Below are 14,952 nucleotides of genomic sequence, written 5' to 3' on the forward strand. Positions count from 1 at the left end.
GAAAGAAATGCAGTGTTATTTTCACTAAGGAATTTATTTCTCTTAAAAAAAAAACAGCAACAGTGGTTCTATCTAGACACAGCAGCACTGTGACATATTAAACGGAACACAAAAGATTTGGAGCAGCAGAACAGAAGCCATTATCTTCAGGAATGACCTCCAAATGGAACCATTTCCAATGTTAAAATCTCCCTAAAAAAATAGAAACCTTTGAACACTATACTTATTATTAACAATGCCAATAGTCACCGATTTTCTAAATGAGAACATTTACTTTTAATTTAGTACAAAAATGACTTTTCCATGGACTGGGGAAAGACATCTAGATTGCTCTTTTAGGGAGCGCTAGCTTGTCACATGTTTTAATCTTTCTTTTTTTTTTTTTTGGGTGGGACTGGGGTTTGAACTCAAAGCCTCGTGCTTGCTAGGCAGGCGTGCTTCTGCTTGAGCAACTCCACCAGCCCTTGTCACATGTTTTAAATTACTGTCCCAGCACAAGTCTTTACGTGTAGGCCAGAGGAGATGCTCCATGCCTGTTCAGGGTCTAGCCCGCACACTTGAGCTTTGACAGCTGGGTGGCTGGTTGTACAAACAGGCATGGAAGGTACCCCAGGGTTCCCTATTGGGGTCTGTTGTGATCAGGAAGAAGTGAGCTCTCTGCTGTCCATAACTTACACAGTGGTGTGGCTTCCAAATGCACAAAGACTTCTACTACTTTTCCATAGAAGTGAGAAGGTCCTATCCCAGAATGTCAGGTTATGAAAACAGGAGACCACTCAGAGAGGTTGCTGTGGAAAGAGTACATGTATTCAGCTGGAAAAGCAAGCACACAGCAGCCCTGGAGAACAGCTGAAAGTCCAGCATCTCCTCTTCTTCTCAGGAGACTTCCAGTTTTCCGAGAAGCCGTTATTCCCTTTGGCAAGGCCTGGGATGCTGGGCTCAAGGAGACTGTGGAGCTTCCTCTTTGTTGAGGTCAGCATCTCAGTGAGAAAGTTGGTTGGAAAGTGTAACTAATAGTCTGAGCTTTGGAGAAAGACAGGGTGTAGAAGAAAAGGATGATTTCAATAGTGGGGCTGAGCTCTTGGCAAGGTGGGGGGTATGGAAATTTCCTGGTCCCAGCATCCTAGGGGTTGCTGGGACTCTAGAGGCAACTACATCTCACTGTACCTCCAGTGCAAGGGTGTCCATGCTCAGGTCCCCAGAGCTCACTGCCAACATCATGGGGTTGGGGGCTGCCTATCAGTCATGCATGCCAGTGAGGTCACCTGCTTGCCTGTGCAGCAGGACTCCTGCTGTCTGTCCCTCCCAGACAGCAATGCATTTCAGGAGACCAGCAAGGCCTGCAGCTGCTGCACATGCAGCAGCAGTCAGCCTCAGTGCAAGCCAGCAACTCTGGGGACTGGCTTGGGTTCAAGAATGAGTTGATGTGGGATGGATGCTATCCTCTGAGAAGGAAGAGATCAGACCTTGTATTCTGGGTGATATTCTGGGAGCCTCCCAGAGGGCTCAACAATCACTCATTAAGTCAGAGTGACCATGGCAGAGGACTTCTGTATGTACAGGAACAGCAGCCTGTCTCCTGAATAATGGAAGCAAAGATGCTTCTGCAAGACTATATGTTTTACCCCAAAGGCACAAATCAGTGAACATCTGGTGAGAAAAATGTCACACTTAGAAAGGAAAGGGTCTTCTGCAAAGAGCCCAAATGCATGAACAAGTTTCATCCGTTCACTGTCCTAAAATGCCAACCTGGACAGGTGAATGGGTGAAGGGTTGTTTGTTTTTAATTTAAAAATATCCTTTAAAAAATGCAGCTATAGAAATCAAGGTTGGAGGAAGACTCACTGAGGAGAGAGACTGGATTTCAGGCACTGTTCTGTGATTCCCTTCTCTTGTGATGAAGACACAAATGAGCTAAAAGGAACTGGCCATGTGGCTGCCCCCACCTCCCACAGGGGGAACAGGTGGCAGATGTGAAGGAAGACAATTTATCATAAGAGTCCATGTGTGTCTGTAAAAGCCTGTAGCTTTTAGGACCGTTGGTGCTCTCATGATGTAAATACACGATAGCCAGGCTTTTGCTTTCTTTCTTGTTCCTAGGGGATTTTTTAGTGCAAATGGACAATGCCTTGGCTTTGAGGCATAGAGACTCTATCTCAAAACCATTCATCAGACAAAGATTGGTCAAAGGGGCCAAATGAAAGAACTTTCTGTGTGGAGGCTGGGGGTGGCTTGGACTGGTGACCATCCCGGGAGGATGATGGTCCTTCTTTTCCTTAAGGAAAGGGCATCAGCCAGGTGCTGGTGGCTCATGCCTGTAATCCTAGCTACTCAGGAGGCAGAGATCAGGAGGATTGCGGTTCAAAGCCAGCCCTGGGCAATTAATTCTGTAAGACCCTATCTCGAAAATACCTAACATAAAAAAGGGCTGGTGGAGTGACTCAAGGTGTAGGCCTTGAGTTCAAACCCCAGTACCGGGAAAAAAAAAAAAAAAAAAGGAAGGAACATCAGCAAGAGCTTGAGGATCTTGGAATTCTAATTCAAGAGTGCCCTGCTGCCTGGTGGAACCCAAATACGACTGTTTGTGTTTGCTTCATATTCGGTTCAAGAAAGGTATGGGAAGCAGCCTCAGGCTGGACTGCAGAGACTACTGCACAGTAGAGGGTTTGAGGGAAGCCTGCCTGTTTCCTCTCTGCCATTTGTTTATAAAAAGGACCTCAAAATGATCAGACCCAAAGGCCAGGCCCCTTTCAAGCAGCATGCTCTAGGACCCCCAGCACAGTTTGGAGAGAGCTTGGAGCTGGGGGTGAGGCTGATGTGTACCTGATGGTCCTCACTTCAGGCTCAGGCCCCCCAGCCCCACTGGTGGCCTAACGTAGTGACTCTTACACTTTTTTTTTTATTGTTTTTAAGACAGGGTCTTACTGTCTAGCTCAGGTTGGCCTAGAACTCACCATCCTTAAACTCGTGATCCTACTGCCTCTGCCTCCTGAGTGCTGGGATTACAGCACTCAGTGCCACCACGCCCAGCTGAAGAGCTTTTTAAAAGTGCAGATTCCTTGGTGATTCACAACCATAATCCCACCACTTGGAGGCAGAGGCAGGAAGGATCACCAGTTCAAGTCTGACCTGGGCTACCTCGTGAGATCCTGTCTCTTTAAAAAAAAAAAAAAGTGCAGGTTCCTGAGCTGCACTCCTGAAGATCCCCAAATGGGAAGATTGGGCCCTGGCCCAGGGATCTGCATTTTAACAGGAGGAGAGATGCAGGTGGCACCCAGCCCACCTTGTGAGAAACCCTGGCAGTTGCCAGTGGCTGAGATGGTTCTGAGAAAGAAACTGACACAGGGGTTCAGCCAGGCAGGGGAGCAGTGAGGTCAGCTATTCACCTTGTCCTGGTGGGGAGGCAAGGGCAGATCTGCTCTTTGTCACCTCATGAGACAGTAGGGATGTCCAACAACTCCCCAGGGTTGGACAGGCATGCTACAGGGGTCTAGGGATCTTCAGATCCCCTGGTTCACAAAGACAGCAAGTCACCAGGGAGCTACTTTTGCCTGAGACTTTGAGATACCCAGTTAGAACCTTCTCCACCCCAGCTCTCCCGGGGAAGTGACAGTAAGTTTGTCTTGAGCTTAGTGGCCTGGTCTCTCCTCAGGCATCCTATTTGCCTGGAGAGACCACATCATCCATGCCACATGGGCCTGTGAGGTGTCAGGAACTGTTGACCACTTCAGGAACTGGCTGAGTTCTGGGAACGCCTCCCTCTCCTCTGCAGACATGAAGGTGGTCACTCAGGGAAGCCTGCTGACTCTCACTTCCTGATGCTGTCACGATCCTAAGGGTTGGGGACACTTGAGATTCCATGACTGATCTTTACCACCACTATGCTTCCCTTACAAATAACAACCCAGCACAAATCTCTTAAACTACTGGCTTCAGCAGTCAGGACCTGCTCAGAAGGAGGCCCAGAGTCCACTGAGCTGAAGAGGACCTACTCTGCATGCTGGGCACCTTCTAGGAGGGAAAGGAAGGCAACAGAGGCCAGAGGATGAAGTAATGGTGGCTGGTGTGTCCCTGCAGGAAAGGTGTGCACACGACTCCACGGCCCACAGAGGATGGTGCATGTGGGTGTCCCAAGTGCACTGTGGGTATGTAGCTCACATTGCTCCAAGCCAACAGAAGGCTAAAACCGAGAGGAAAAGGTCAGAGAGGTGGACGTAGGTAAATGCAACCAATCCTTTTAAGGTGAAAGTGAGCATCTTCTACATTTAATAAAAACATTTTCTCATTTGAGGCTCTGGAAGTCTGGAGTCACATTGGTTTCTTTTTTTTTTTTTGTTTTGTTTTTTTTGTAAATCCCCTCTAAAATGTCTTAAAACACATGGCTTAACAGTGGCTGCGCAGAAAATATACACCCTCAAAGTCTGACTTTCATTTAAATACAAATATACAAAATGTAAACTGAGACAATAGAGAAATTTACAAAACTTTTCTTTAAAAATAATAAAGACAAAATTCAGTTCTAGTTAGGACGCTATTAAAATACGTGCAAGTTGTCGTATCCTATTGGGTTTCTATTGCGGTGTTCAACAACGGCAAATCCAATCTACCCCTGCGTGGGGCCGCCTTGGAAAACAGACCTGAGTGGAAATTTCTTCAAGAAACCTCGAGGCTTGTCGAGGGGTGGACGGTTTCCTTCTCGGGTGGGCTCTCCTCCTAGCTACCCAGCCAGAGTGGAAGCCCCACTGGCCATAAGTTCTGCTTCCAAGAAGGGCTGGGCTGGTGGACTTCAAGGCCAGAGCTGAAACTAGCTGCTTCCAGTGGAGTTCGAACTGATGTGGTTTGCATTTATGTGGTGGTTATAACTGGTCTTGGAATTCGGTGAACTCTTGGAATTGTTCTGATGCTGGGGAGGTGGTGGGAGGGAGGGCGGGAAGGAGGGAGGGAGGGAGGGAGAGAGAGAGAGAGAGGGAGAGAGAGAGAGAGAGAGAGAGAGAGAGAGAGAGAGAGAGGAGAGAGAGAGAATGTGAAAGAGAGTCAGTCCTTGATAAAGTCAAACCTGGGGCTGATGCATCCATGGGATTCTGGAAGTGGGGACAGTGGGCTCTGGGCTGCTCCAACCTGCAAAAGGCCCTCTTGCTTTGGGGCCTTTTGCATCCTCCCCTGCAGACCCAGGTCCACATGCCTAGGGTTTTATTTGGTGGCTGGGAAGAGACCTGGAATTAAGAGAACCCAAAGCAGGGAGGAAGGGCCCCTCCTATAGCACCTGTATGGTTAAGTCTGCAGGCCTGGAGTTATACTGCTTGGGGTGGAATCCTAAATCTGCCATTTCCTAGCTGAGTGGCCTTGTACAACTCATTAAACTCTTAGTTTCCTGGCCTGTAATACAGGATAAGAGCATCTTATGTACAGGGTTGTTGGGGGAATGAGACGAGGCAAAGGGTCTGGAACTTGCTTGGCCTGAAACAATTGTCAGCTTGGTATTACCCTGACACTGCCAGGGCATCCCTGTGGGCACCTGGGCCTCAGATTCCAGGGAGGAGAGGCAGAGGTGCCAGGGCATTTGCTTCACTGTGCCAGGGCACCTCACTCAGTCTTCATGCCTCTGGGAGGGGGTGTTTCTCTCCCAGAGAGGCTGGGAGAGGTTCCATAACTTGCTACTCAACCAAGAAGCATCAGGATGGATTTGAAGGTGAGTCTGTGAGACACCACAGAAAATTCTTTTTCTACAAATTAGGGAGGCTCTGGAGGCTAGGCCACGTGGTGAGGGGAGGCTCATTTCTGTCTAGAACTTCAGTTTCACCTGATAGAAGCATTTAAAAGTTCTATTTTATTATGTTTATATTATGCAAACACAAATATTATGATGTGAAGCTTACATGAAGCTTTTAGTTAAAACCACAGTCTTGGGGGCCGCAGTCTGTACTTTTTCTCCATCAGCCTGACATGCACTCTCTTGACTGTTATCCCCAGATCCTTCTTATGGGCTCACTGAATGTGTGAGTTCTTTAACCTTTCTCAGACTCAGTTTCCTTATCTGTGAAATGGGGTAGTGGCAGCCCAGGCTGGTAGCTCACACTTCGCTAGGATGCCTAAGGGCAGCAATGCGTCCCCTGTCCTTACACAGCCTGGCACACAGCAGGTGGAATGAATGAGTTGTTGAGTGAAGCCTGGGTGTGATGGCTATTAAATAGGAGACACCTTGGAAAGCATCCAGCCCAGGGCCTAATCCACAGCAGAGTCCATAAATGGTCTCCTTCATCCTTGCTCCCAGGCCAGGGGACCAGACCTCTTCTCCATCCTTCTGCAGGGAGGAGGAAGGGGAGGGACCAGATGAGGGGAGGCCCGCAGGCTCTAGGATAGGAATTCTCAGGCCCAGATTTCTTGAAGGCCAGGTCAAGAGGGGTGATACGATGACTGCCTTTGTGGTTGTGCATGTGTGGGGACCAGCATTCTCACACTCCCAGGCCCACAGGCCCTTCCCAGAGCTGTGTTTCTGTTTGCCATGAGGGAAGCCTTTTTGAAGGGGCAGTCTCCTCTGGTTGCCAGATGGAGGGGGCCATTTAAACAATGTGGTGCCCTGCCCTAGAAGCCATGGGGTTCTGCAGGGGTCACCCTCCAACACCAGTTCTCCTGTTCCTTTCTGAGTTAAGTCCTTATCTCCATTACTTGAGTCTTTACAGGGCCATGTAGATCAGTGGTTTTCAACCACAGAAGTGGGACAGGGGTCTCAGGGTTGAGGCCAAGCTCTCACCTGACGTCGGAAGAGCCTCTGGAGCAGTCCTTTCTTTGGCGGTTCTGGAGGCTGGCTTCTGTTCAGGTCTGGTGAGAGGGTACCGTTAGGTCCAAATACGTTCAGCTCCTTAAAGCATTCTGTTTCTATCATCTGGAGAGACAAGGCCATAACCTGGGTGGAGGGGGACTGGCGGGGCCTCCCGCCTTACCATCCTTGACCCATTGGGGCACAGCTTCTGCCTGCCCACGTACAGACTCCACCGTGAACAGAACCCTTCGGAGGTGCAACTTGCCGTCCTCCTCCAAACCCCATGACATTCTAATGGGCTCTAACTTCCCCAGCTCAATCCCGAGTGTCTCTGGCAGTCACTCACTTATCTCTGCCTTCCCAGCTGGACCTCTCAGGGAAGGAACTTCACTTCTTTGGCCTCCTGCTCTCTCTCGGCCTGCTCAGTGGCTTCTGAACTCACCCTGCACCCTGCCAGGCCCCAGCGAATTCCAGCCTCTTGGCCCAGTAGCTACTCTTTCATCCGTGTCCTACTTCCCTCTCAGAGCAAAGCCTGTCACCTGCCACAACCCACCTCATTTTGCCACGGAATGGACACAGAGCCTGTGGAGAACTTGGAGTAGAAGTCATCATCCGTATGGTCCAGGTTGACGCCTTTCACGGTGGAGAACTGCTCAATGTCCAGCACATCCTTACAGTACACGGCCCGGGGCTGGCAGAGACAGAGGCTTGCTCACACGGGGCCCAACCTTGGGGTTTTGATGGGAAGCAGAGGGGCATCTTCCCACTCCCTGAGCTCCCAAACCTGAGCTGCCCTCTCAGATCCACCAATGGGACCTCAGCTGGGATGAAACGCCAGCTGCCCTGACCAGGGTCCCTTCCTGCCCATGCTCCATCCCACACACATCACGGGTCACACCAAGGACTTGTTTGAGGTGGGCTGAGGGGGAGAGGGCAGCTGTCTCTAAGATCACACTCCCCAGCCTCTCTGGGCATCCCATGCCTCATCAGATATTCATGGTCACTCTGAGGCCCACAGCCTCCGGGAGGTGGCAACACTGCTAACGCCATTTCTGTTGACTGAGGGGTTGCACTGGCTGCAATGTAGGGCCTCTGGCCCACTCCTCCACAGACAGAATGAATGCTGGGGGTCCAGAGCTAGAGCATAGACACACGAGGGACTCTGCTTCAGGGGGCCATGATGCAGATGGAGGATGTTTTGGGGTACTTGGAGCAGTTCTGGAGGAATACGTCCCAGCCCATCTCACACAGAGGGCAGCGAAGGGTATGGTCTGACCCAGACAGCCAGGCAGACAGGCCTGGGCTGGATGGAATCCCACTTGTGGAGATTATGAGTTTGTTTCCTCACCTGAAAATGGGCATGATGGAAGCTCTGGGCACAGGGCAGACACTGGCCCTGTGCCCAGCGCTGTGAGTGTGACAGGTGGTAGAGCCTTACTTCACTCACCATCAAGTGTGAGCTGGGGGGTGCTTCTCTAAGCAGAAGGGAACCTGGCATGCCCTGCCCACCTGAAGGTCCAGGTGGTTGGGAAGGCTTCCTGGGGACTCTGGGAGCCTGGGGCTTTAGAGGTGACTCCAGGTTGGTGTCCAATCTGGTTTTGGGTTTGGGATCACCCAAGAGGCTCCAGTCCTGTCTGCTGGGGCCTCCTACTCAAGGTGTAAGCAGGAGGGTTGAGGCCACAGAGTCCCCAGCAGAGCAAACCACTGGGCCGAAGTGAGTGTGGGCAGTGGAAGAAGTGGGGGTAGGGACTTCAGGTGCATAGCCATGACACCTCTATTCTCAAGAGCTGGTATGCACACCACTGTGGAACAGGGCAAGTGGCATCACACACTTCACTGCTGTCATTTGCCCAGTGCAAAGTGAAAATGCAGGATCCCATGCTCAAAAATTTAGAACTTCAAGATGACAACAGGGTCGTTGAGTCAAGGGGGTCAGATTGACAGTACACACCAAGCTTATGAGGCTGGCTCTAGGAGGCATGCAGCTGAACTTTTTTGGGGGGCAGGGGGGGACTGGGGTGAGCCCTTTTTGCTTTGGTTATTTTATTCTGTTTTTTTATGGGACAGAGGTTGTACTCAGAGCTTCGTGCTTGCAAAGCAGGCACTATACCTTTTGAGTCACACCTCCAGTTCATTTTTCCCTGCTTATTTTGGAGATGGGGTCTCTCGAACTATTTGGCTGGCTGGCCTCAAACAGCGATCTTCCCAATCTCAAGTCTCTGAAGTAGATGGGATTACAGGCGTGAGCCACTGGCACTGGGCTCAGTTGAACATTTTTGATCAGTCTCTGTTTTATTTTATTACTTTTTTGTAGGACTGGGGTTTGAACTCAGGGCCTTACACTTGCTAGGCAGGTGCTCTACCACGTGAGCCACTACCAGCCCTCAGTTGAACATTTATTTATTTATTTTTTTAAAAGGAGATTTTTTTTTTGTGATACTGGAGTTTGAACTCAGGGCCTCACACTTGCTAGGCAGGTTCTTTTTTTTCTTTTTTGGTGGTGCTGGGAGTTGAACTCAGGGCCTTGTGCATGCCAGGCAAGCACTCTACCACTGAGCTACATCTCCAGTCCCTTCAACATTTTTTAAAAAGGGCATTTAAAAAATCTGTAGTGGCACAGAAATTTATCTAACATGCCAAAAACCTACTACCTCATGGCTATTATTTCCTTGGAGAAATTTCCTTTTGGAGTGCATTGGTTTTGGTTTTGAAGAGTCAAGAGGAGGGAAAAAATTAAGCTAGTAATAGCATTGGCTGCAGCCTGAAGATGGTGTGGGGGAATGGGAAAAGAAAGGTAGAGAGCACACTAACCCAATGGACAATGCCACCCCAGCTTGCAGGAACTTCATAGTCTGGGGTCTGCAACTTCTGCTCACCACCCATTCCACTCAAGGGCCTCAGCTGCCTAGAACAGGGGCCATAGGCCACATGGGCCAGATGGCACTGCAGAACTGGGGAGAGAACGTTGACCTGATGGGTGAGCTGATCTGTGTATAGTATGCTGAGAGGATCTACAACCTGGCAGGCAGAGTGACCAACCAAATGCCCAGGACACAGGATTTTCAGTGCTAAAGCCAGGGCAGTCCCAGGCAAACTGGGAATGGCTGGTTGCCCTGATGACCAGAGATGCTGCCTTCTGCATGCAGCCTCCACAGACTCTCCTCACAGCCCTGCCCAGCTAACCCTGCACAGAAGCCTCCACTGCCCCAGCTTCTCCTCCCAAGCTTCTTGTTCTTTTCTCACATGACTCCTAGTCCCATTTTTACTTAAGGGGTGTTTGCTGATACTCTCCTCTTCAGACTGAGAGTTCCATGAAGGAAACAACCATGGGTTGTTCACCATGGGTCCCCTGGGGGCCTGGCACAGAGCTTGGAGCATGCCAGGAGGTTGAGAAATCTGTCCTGTGTCATGAGTGACCTCATTCCATCACCATAGCGACGGGTAGCCCAGAGGCCCTGGGTTTGGTTCTGGCCCTCTGCTCCAACTCCAGCTTGGGTGCCCACCTCACCTACAATCTAGAACCACTGACCCAGAAACACAGGATGCTGCCCAGTGCCCATCCCCACAAGCCCTCAACATGAAGTAGGCAGAGGGAAGGAAGGGGCAGTGGGCACTCCGGTCCCCAAGAGAACTGTAGCGTGCTTCATGCTCTGCATTAGCTGACTTGGAGGTACAAGGTGAGACAATGGCCTGCTGGCCAAGGTGACTGGGGCGGGGGAGGCTACTCACATCTGGAACAAAGGGAGGGTCCAACATCCCAGCCTCTAGGCGCTTGAAGTTCATGTTCCTGAAGAAGGGGTGCCTCTTCACCTCGGCAGCCCCCTCCTCCTGGCAGCCCAGCCTCTGCTTTGCATCTTTGGTGAGCAGCTATGACAAGAGAGTCCCTTGAGGCCATGCTTTTGGAACATCTGTGGTCACTGCCCTTCCCACCTGTGTCCCTGAGCCCTCCCAGGTGTTCCTCCTCTAGCCTCCATAGTGTCACCTCTGGGAGTTCAGTCTGGAGGGGGGCTACCCCCTCACAACAGAAGAACCAAAGGTGGCATCAGGGCAGGTGCCAGGTCATACGCTTGCAGGGACTGATGTGTGCACTCAATCATTGGTGATGCCACCCTATGGTCCACTGACTATCAAGACAGTGGCTCAGGTTTGTACCCACACCTCAGCCTTTTTTCCAGATGGAAGGAATTGGACTCTGCTCTGTTTCAAGAAATGCCAAGAAGCAAGGCTCCCTGTGCAGGCACTAGACCTGTTGTGTAGCCCTCAGAGCCTGCAGCGCTGGCCAAGACAGGCAGCATCAACAGGGGAGGTACAGGTGAGGAGTGGGCAGAAGCAGGGAGGGAGTACTCATCAGTAGGCAGGCAGAAGTGTCAGCCAGGTCCAGGTTTCTGCACTCTTCAAGAGATGCCAGAAAATCAGGTTTTTATGTGAAATCTCATTTTAAAATCTTGGTAATTAACTCACCATTCACTTCTTTCTAAAACACTCCATACAGGCTAAACAAAACACCCACCTACACACTGCAAGTTTGCAACTTTGATATCAGATGTTCATCAGAGTGTGTGTGTGTGGGGAGGTGTATGTTGGAGGAGGCAGGTGGAGTGGCTTCCTGGAGGTGCAGGACTACAGGTGGGCTGGAAGGATAGGTAAGATCTGGACAGCTGGAAGGCCAAAGGGAGGATAGGAAAGTTTGGTACTGAGACTCAGCAGGGTCCAAGGAAGGAGGAAGCTGAGGTCTGGGTTTTGGGACTGGACCCAGTGGGCAGGGCTGTCAACTCCCATGGCTGCCAAGATGGAATTGGGATAGACCTGAGACTGGTTTCCTTGCTTTTGGATTTGGGTTGCAGTTTTATTATCTGGGAGGCCAAGCCAGGCCAGGAACAGCCCTGTGAGTCCTGGGCCTCCATAGTCTTCCTACAGGTCAAGCCCTGTGATAGCCACAGGGTGGGCTGGGCGGTTAGACCTGAAAGACTGTAGATAAAGTGAGGAGGAGGAGGCCCAAGACCAGAATCCTAAGACCCCGGGGTCATTTGTAAGGGAAGATGGAGCAAGGCCTGGGGCCTTTGGACAGGCACAGTGATTTGACACTGCATCCACAGGCCAGGCTCACAAGAGCAGCAGGCTCTGCCACCGCCTTTCCCTCAGTGGCCACAAGAGGGCAGCAAAGGGACAGCAGTGTCCCTGGTTGCTGCTGGTAATCCCAGTCAAAGCCTGGTGGTAAAGTGGATGTTTGGGGCACACGGGATGGAAGTAAAGGTCCTCTCTGCTTCCTTATTCTCTCAGCATACCCTATGTCCCTGCTGAGGTCTCTCAACACCTGCTTCTTGGAATTCCTGACCTGGGACATTCAGTGATGTTTTGACCATGGCTGTCCTCTTCTATGTCCATCTGATCATGTTGTGTAGACAGCTTGCCATGGCATAACCAAGAATTTTCTGGCACCTGTATTTCCATTTCCCTGCTGCCTTGTTCCTCCTGTCTCCACTCTGATTGGCTGAGATGAATGACTATTGGATCTCTTTGGGGCCCCAGCTGCATGTCTGGCCAATAGCTCTAGGGTTGGGTGTGGTTACACCTCATGTACTGTCCCTCAGTGTCTCTGTCATGTCAGTGACAGATTTACAGTTTCTCTTCTTTTGGATGAGGTTGGATGGCAGATCAGCCCCAAATCCTTCTTTCCATAGCTCTATGACATGGGAATGAGGCTGGTAATAGGAAGTGGCTGAGCAGAGAGAGGTTGGTGGTTGTAAGAGAGGAGCCTCTTGTTCTGTAGTGCCTGGGTCAGTAAAGTGCAGCCTGGGGGCTCTGGAAGTGAAAGCTTAGCTGCTTTTCCTCAGCTCTGTGGCTGCTCCTCTCTAAACTCCAGGCTGAGCTGCTACTGCCTATACTGAGGCTGCCTTAAGGCCACAGCAAACACAAAGGTGAGACTCAGAGGGCCCCTCCTGAGGCTAGGTCCACCCATTTGCTACTCCAGGTGTAAAGGGGCTCCAGGGAGAGGAAGTCTTTGGGTTCTCAGGTGTGCAGAGCTGCATGCTCAGGCTCTCTCTGTTCTTCTGTGGCCAGAATCAGAGGGCAGCTGCCTGTGGCAGGGACTTGGAAGCCTGAGAGCCAGGCAGGAACAGGAGTGGCCATCTCCTCACAAAGCAAGAGGAAGGGCCCAAAGGTCAGCCCTGGAGTGGGGCCTACCTGGACTGAGGGAAGAGGCAGTGGTCAAGGGTGGACCTTTTGATTGGAGGGCTGTACCATCCAACACTTTTGATGGCCTGTCACTCCTTCATCTCTCTGGCCCTGCCCACATGGCCTGTCTAAATGTTACTATTACGTGTGTTCTGCCCACAGTTGGGTCAGATTTCACTGCCCATAGATACTGCCACACAGAACCTGAGCTGGTGTGACCACCACTCCAGTAGTGGATGGAAACTGGTTTTAAGATGTTCAAAAAGGTTGGGGTGGGCTCAAGTGGTAAAACACCTGCCTAGCAAGCCTGAGGCCAGTGCCTTAGGGTCCAGAGCTAGAGGGCGCAGGAGGCCCAAGGGCAAGGGCAAGGGCTTGTCTCAAGGTCCCTTTGTATCTTGTGCACCAGCTCAGGACATCATTCGCTGCCCTCTGTTGACTTCCACACAAAGCTGGATGTGAGGGTGTCTTACTGTTCACTCAGTCCCCCTTCCCTTGGTACCCTGCTCCTAGCCCCAGGCCTTGCCAACCATCCCACTCCACAACAAGGAGCATTGGCAACTCTGATATGCCCTGGCTCTACCCCTTTAACCTGTTTGGGGTTCTGGGGAAGGCTGGAGGTTGGCAGGGGGCCACAACTGGGCAGCAGCCTAGGGTAGTGCCTGGCTCACCAGGAACTCACCATCTTGCAGATGGACTTGGCCTCCTCAGAGAATTTGGGGGAGTACAACTCCTCAGACTCCAGGACCCGGCGGTCCACCTCCTCCCGCTTCACCTTCTCCTTGCGGCCGCGGAACGGTGACTGGCCCTCAATCATCTCATAGATGAGGCAGCCCAGGCCCCAGTAGTCAGGGCCCAGGCCATATCGTTGGTTGTTCAGGACCTCTGGAGCTGGGTATGGAAGGAAGACAAGAAGGGTGAGAGCCAGCTGGCAGCCAGGATGGTGGTAGGCACGTGGGCAAACATGACTCCTCCTCACAACTGGGCCTCGGCCTCCAGTCCCAAGAGTGATGGTGTTGCTCATTCTAGAAGGCCTAGAATTTCCTCCTGGGACAAACTGCACTCCCAATTGCTACCCGCCAGTTACTGTAAACATCACTCTCCTCCAGGATGCCTGCCTTGATGGCGCTTTTCTGTGCCTTTGAGAAGGGCACTGACTGGCTTCAGCATTGCTACCAGAATGAATGGAACCGCCCTGCTCCCTTCATGTCTCCCCAACTACAACACGTACTGCCTTTTTCACTGCTGTGTCCCCAGTGCAGCTGTGACACATAGACACTGGGTAGGTGTTTGCACATTATTGTTTCATTGAATAATGGTGTGTCCACTTGAATGAAAGTTATATTAAATCCTCTCACTATGTCTTTCCTACCACTTTGACAAAATTATAGATTCACCATGAAGCACAAAAAAGACAGTCACATGTCATCAGGCTAGTTAAAGGCAAATGCACGCACACAGTGTACACATAACAGAAACTGTGCAGACAAAGCTTGCAGCCCTGTGTGCAAAAGGAAAGCGAAGCAAATGTACAACAGACATCCAGGCAGGTATGCAGACAGACACATCTATCACCCATCCATCATCCATCCATCTATCTATCAGTATTCACGTGGACACCTCCCCACCCCAGGTCACCAAATGCCATGCATCAGAAAAAGACCCTCCAGCACCAGTGACAGAACACTGACTCCCACACGTCTGCTGTGGGCATGGACCTGGGCAGAGGGCCACAAGGTGCCTGGCCCAGAGCTTTCTGATTCCCAGGGAATGGGGCACATATGCAGGGTGTGCAGGAGGAAGCCCAGGGAGGGGTGCTCCCAATTGGAGGGGGGATCCTAGGGACCTGGATTTGAAACCAATCCTTCCCTGCAGCCCCTTGGAGGATGGTGTTAGAGTGACTAAGGGGAGGTTGGCTGGTCCCATCTTAGAATCATGCTTGGTGACACAGAAGACTCCTATCATTTTGGAGCCTTTGCCAGAGACCCCCTCCTCTCAGGGATCTCCCATAAGGGCTGTCT

The 14,952-nt window shown here is 51.1% G+C and overlaps 1 protein-coding gene across 3 annotated transcripts in view; it reads right to left on the reverse strand.

Annotated features, from left to right (window-relative positions):
* Positions 1-327: 327 nt before the first annotated feature.
* Grk5 (G protein-coupled receptor kinase 5) overlaps positions 328-14,952 on the reverse strand; it is a 193,247-nt gene continuing 178,622 nt past the window's right edge. For all 3 annotated transcript variants that reach the window (XM_020186188.2, XM_074078204.1, XM_074078205.1), the window contains 5 exons: positions 13,614-13,822; positions 10,490-10,627; positions 7,314-7,451; positions 6,752-6,883; positions 328-4,903 (listed from right to left, as the gene is read on the reverse strand). In XM_020186188.2, the coding sequence (XP_020041777.2) occupies positions 4,805-4,903; positions 6,752-6,883; positions 7,314-7,451; positions 10,490-10,627; positions 13,614-13,822 (716 nt within the window). In that variant the 3' untranslated portion in view covers positions 328-4,804. The remainder of the gene's footprint in view (positions 4,904-6,751; positions 6,884-7,313; positions 7,452-10,489; positions 10,628-13,613; positions 13,823-14,952) is intronic.

This window comes from Castor canadensis, chromosome 7, assembly GCF_047511655.1.
Source record: "Castor canadensis chromosome 7, mCasCan1.hap1v2, whole genome shotgun sequence".
NCBI lineage: Eukaryota > Metazoa > Chordata > Mammalia > Rodentia > Castoridae > Castor > Castor canadensis.